This window comes from Pseudophryne corroboree, chromosome 3, assembly GCF_028390025.1.
Source record: "Pseudophryne corroboree isolate aPseCor3 chromosome 3, aPseCor3.hap2, whole genome shotgun sequence".
NCBI classification, from domain to species: domain Eukaryota; kingdom Metazoa; phylum Chordata; class Amphibia; order Anura; family Myobatrachidae; genus Pseudophryne; species Pseudophryne corroboree.
Genome location: NC_086446.1, coordinates 716,971,378 through 716,974,864, shown reverse-complemented (window position 1 = coordinate 716,974,864; position 3,487 = coordinate 716,971,378). Strand labels below are relative to the sequence as shown.

Below are 3,487 nucleotides of genomic sequence, written 5' to 3'. Positions count from 1 at the left end.
AAAATAAAGCAGCTACAGTGTCGTGATCTGTTATTATAGTATAACGATTAGTATATTACAATATAGCATATCATAAAAGTACCTACTATGTACACTATAGAGAACTTAAATACAGTTTATTTAACCATATGTTCTACAGGAATATTGACAATACTCATTGTTTAAGATATAATTTATTAAAAATTATACCAAGAATACTTCTAGAAATGTGCATAGGACGGGTTCGTTACACAGAATGATGTATTTAAATATGTGTGTACGTATATCTCTATCTATCTATCTATCTATCTATCTATCTATCTATCTATCTATCTATCTATCTATCTACCTATCTATATATATATACACACACACACACACATACACATATGTGCAGTTTTATATGCTATATATATATATATATATATATACGTGTGTGCGTTTACAGTTTATATACAAATGCAATTTATATCTACATATATATATATATATACACACACACACATACATACATACATACATACATACATATATATATATATATATATATTTATGTATACACGCATATGCTGTTGTTTATGCTGTACATACACATGGAAATAAATAAGTGGAATATTTAATGTATGCGAGTCTTTTCATATATTAATTATCTAGAACTTTGTTACATGTTAGTGACGTGTGTATTCAGTTCTGTAGTATAGATTGGATTCCAGTGTGTTGTGTTATTACCCTGAGCTGAGAGCACGTTTCATTACATTATGTAGGAATAGGGACATAACAGAATCTTTGTGTTTTGTTGCATGTATTGTGCAGACACCAACAAGTGTACTCTTATGTCCCATGTGCCAGTGATCTGATCCGGTGATTAATGTCTGGGTGTCTCTCTCTACAGTCCCTATGATTGACCCTCACGGCAGAATGACTGGCTCTTACCTTAACCTGAGACTCTGTCATGCCCAGGGAGTAGGCCAGTCTGGCCCTCTCAGGCCCTGCCAAGTATTTCGTCTGTTCAAAGGTTTTTTCCAAAGCAAAAATCTGCTGCCCTGAGAAGGTGGGCCTGGAGTGCTTCTTCTTGCCGTCCTTATCCAGAATCATCCCGGCTTGGCCTGAAAGCAGGAAGTACAGATATAGTAAGGGAAATAATAGGATTTAAAGAACAATATAACTCAGCACATGGCTTCGGCCTGCTCACATTATAGTGCTCAGCCTGTAACACGTCACATCTGGCTGCTGATATAATGATGTATATAGACAAGCCTGTAGGTGTGAGAATGGAGCGCTTGCTAGCATGGAACAGAATGAACTTGAGCGGCTGAAGGAGGTCACAGAAGTTTCCAATGTCATGGAAAACAAGTTGTATACCATGAAATATATGGGCGGCTCACTTCCAAGCCAGATTACTAGAAATACAGTGCTAATTCTCTCATGTAATCTATCTATCTATCTATCTATCTATCTATCTATCTATCTATCTATCTATATATCTATATCTATCTATATATATGTATATATATATATATATATATATATATCTAAGATAGATTAGATAGATAGATAGATAGATAGATAGATAGATAGATAGATAGATAGATAGATAGATAGATAGATAGAAACTGTATGTAGTATGGATGTATATGAGTGTGTGGTGTACTTACTAGGACAGGCAAGCCTGGGGTCCCTCCATGGCGAACTCTGCATAACTCCAGGCCAGAAGATGGGGGCTCTGCCAGGCAGCTCTGCCAGGGGTTTGGGGTACCTAGACACAGCTGCTGGGTTAAAGTACATCCCAGTAGAAGTGGCAAGTCCATTAATGCGGGGCAGGCTGGAGAGCAAGTTGCCCGATGACCCCAGTGTGGCCCCTAGGGGCCTGCCGAGAATGTCACTAATCCCATGAGGTGTCCCCAGGGGGAACTGTGCGCTTAGGGAGGACAGGTTGTGGGCTTTGAAAGTGGACGGGTTCTGCAAAGTGTAAGGGAACAGGGTGGTCTTCATCTCTGCCATGTTGTGCAGGGCAGCCAGGGGTGTGCTGCTTAGGACGAATGCACTCTGCCGGTTAGCATCCATCTGCCCCACAGCTAACATTTGTGATCATCCAGGACAGCCCCCAGCCCCTCTGGTAAAGCCAGGCAAGTCCTGCAGCGTCCAGGGAGGGGGGAAGTTTCTTGTGGGTCAGCAACAGGCGTCTGCAGCAAGGTTCTTCCAAGAAGCATCCAACCCCCTCTTCTCAGGCTCTCAGGGTCCCTGCTGCTGCTGCTGCTGCTGCTGCCACTTTATTCCAGGTGCCAACAATCCAGGAGTGTCCTGTGCAGTGTGTCCCAGGCTGAGCTGCACATATCCCTCTGCTGCCCAGTCAGCCCAACAGCCTAGGGATGCCTCTGATAACTGGGCAGGCACCTGCAATTCCAGCCTGCTGATTGGCCAGCACCCAGACCCAGCCGCACACCCATTGGCCCATCGATTGGGGGCCCCCCTCCTGTCCTGCATCCACACACAGCAGCATGAAATGAAGGTCTTATTATAAAGTCAGGTGCTTTAAATGGCTGTAAATTCACCGACTGATTTATCTTCCCAATGACTAAATAAATCCCATTCAATGAGATTTTAGTGAGGCTCAGGCTTTAAAAGGGAATCAGGGAGATAGAAAAAAATATATAGCACCGGTATCTCATCAAAGCTGGAAATGTAAATTTTATTGTCATTTTGGCTGAGTATTAATTTGTCTTAGTTAAAGAAGCAATAAAAAAAAGTATAAAATAAAAAAAAAGAATGAAGGGGGGAAAATCATGCAGGCAGCAAATCTATTATATTGATGTATATTAAATAATTACACAGAACCGTCGTAAGCAAAATAAGCAGCCGCGATTACCAGCATGTATAAATTGGCGAACTATAAATCAGCATCCGTATTACTTGTAGCATCTTATTATACCAGACCTCAATCTACTGTGTGATTCCATGCGCCTCTTCCTTTTCCCTGATAGCTGTCCGTTGTAACCTGTAGCTTCTCCTGTACAATATATCAGGATATTTCCAACATGTGAATACATAAATAGATAGATAGATAGATAGATAGATAGATAGATAGATAGATAGATAGATAGATAGATAGATAGATAGATAGATAGATAGATAGATCGATCTATCTGCACTTATCTCTATCTATCTATCTATCTATCTATCTATCTATCTATCTATCTATCTATCTATCTATCTATCTAGTTATCCATGTGTGTGTGTGTGTGTGTGTGTGTGTGTGTGTGTGTGTGTGTGTGTGTGTATATATATATACACACACACACACACACACACACACACAAATAGATAGATGCAGAGATATATATGTATATATATATATATGTATACACACACACACACACACACACACACACACACACACACACACACACACACACACACATATATATATGTGTGTGTGTGTGTATATATATATATATAGAGAGAGATAGATAGATAGATAGATAGATAGATAGATAGATAGATAGATAGA

At 39.8% G+C, this 3,487-nt stretch overlaps 1 protein-coding gene across 1 annotated transcript in view; it reads right to left on the bottom strand.

Moving 5' to 3' along the window:
* Positions 1 to 2,309, bottom strand: part of NKX6-2 (NK6 homeobox 2) — a 6,113-nt gene extending 3,804 nt beyond the window's left edge. The window contains exons 1-2 of the mRNA XM_063963759.1: positions 1,635 to 2,309; positions 913 to 1,085 (exon numbers count right to left, since the gene is read on the bottom strand). Coding sequence (XP_063819829.1) covers positions 913 to 1,085; positions 1,635 to 2,061 — 600 coding nt within the window. The 5' untranslated portion in view covers positions 2,062 to 2,309. The remainder of the gene's footprint in view (positions 1 to 912; positions 1,086 to 1,634) is intronic.
* Positions 2,310 to 3,487: the final 1,178 nt, after the last annotated feature.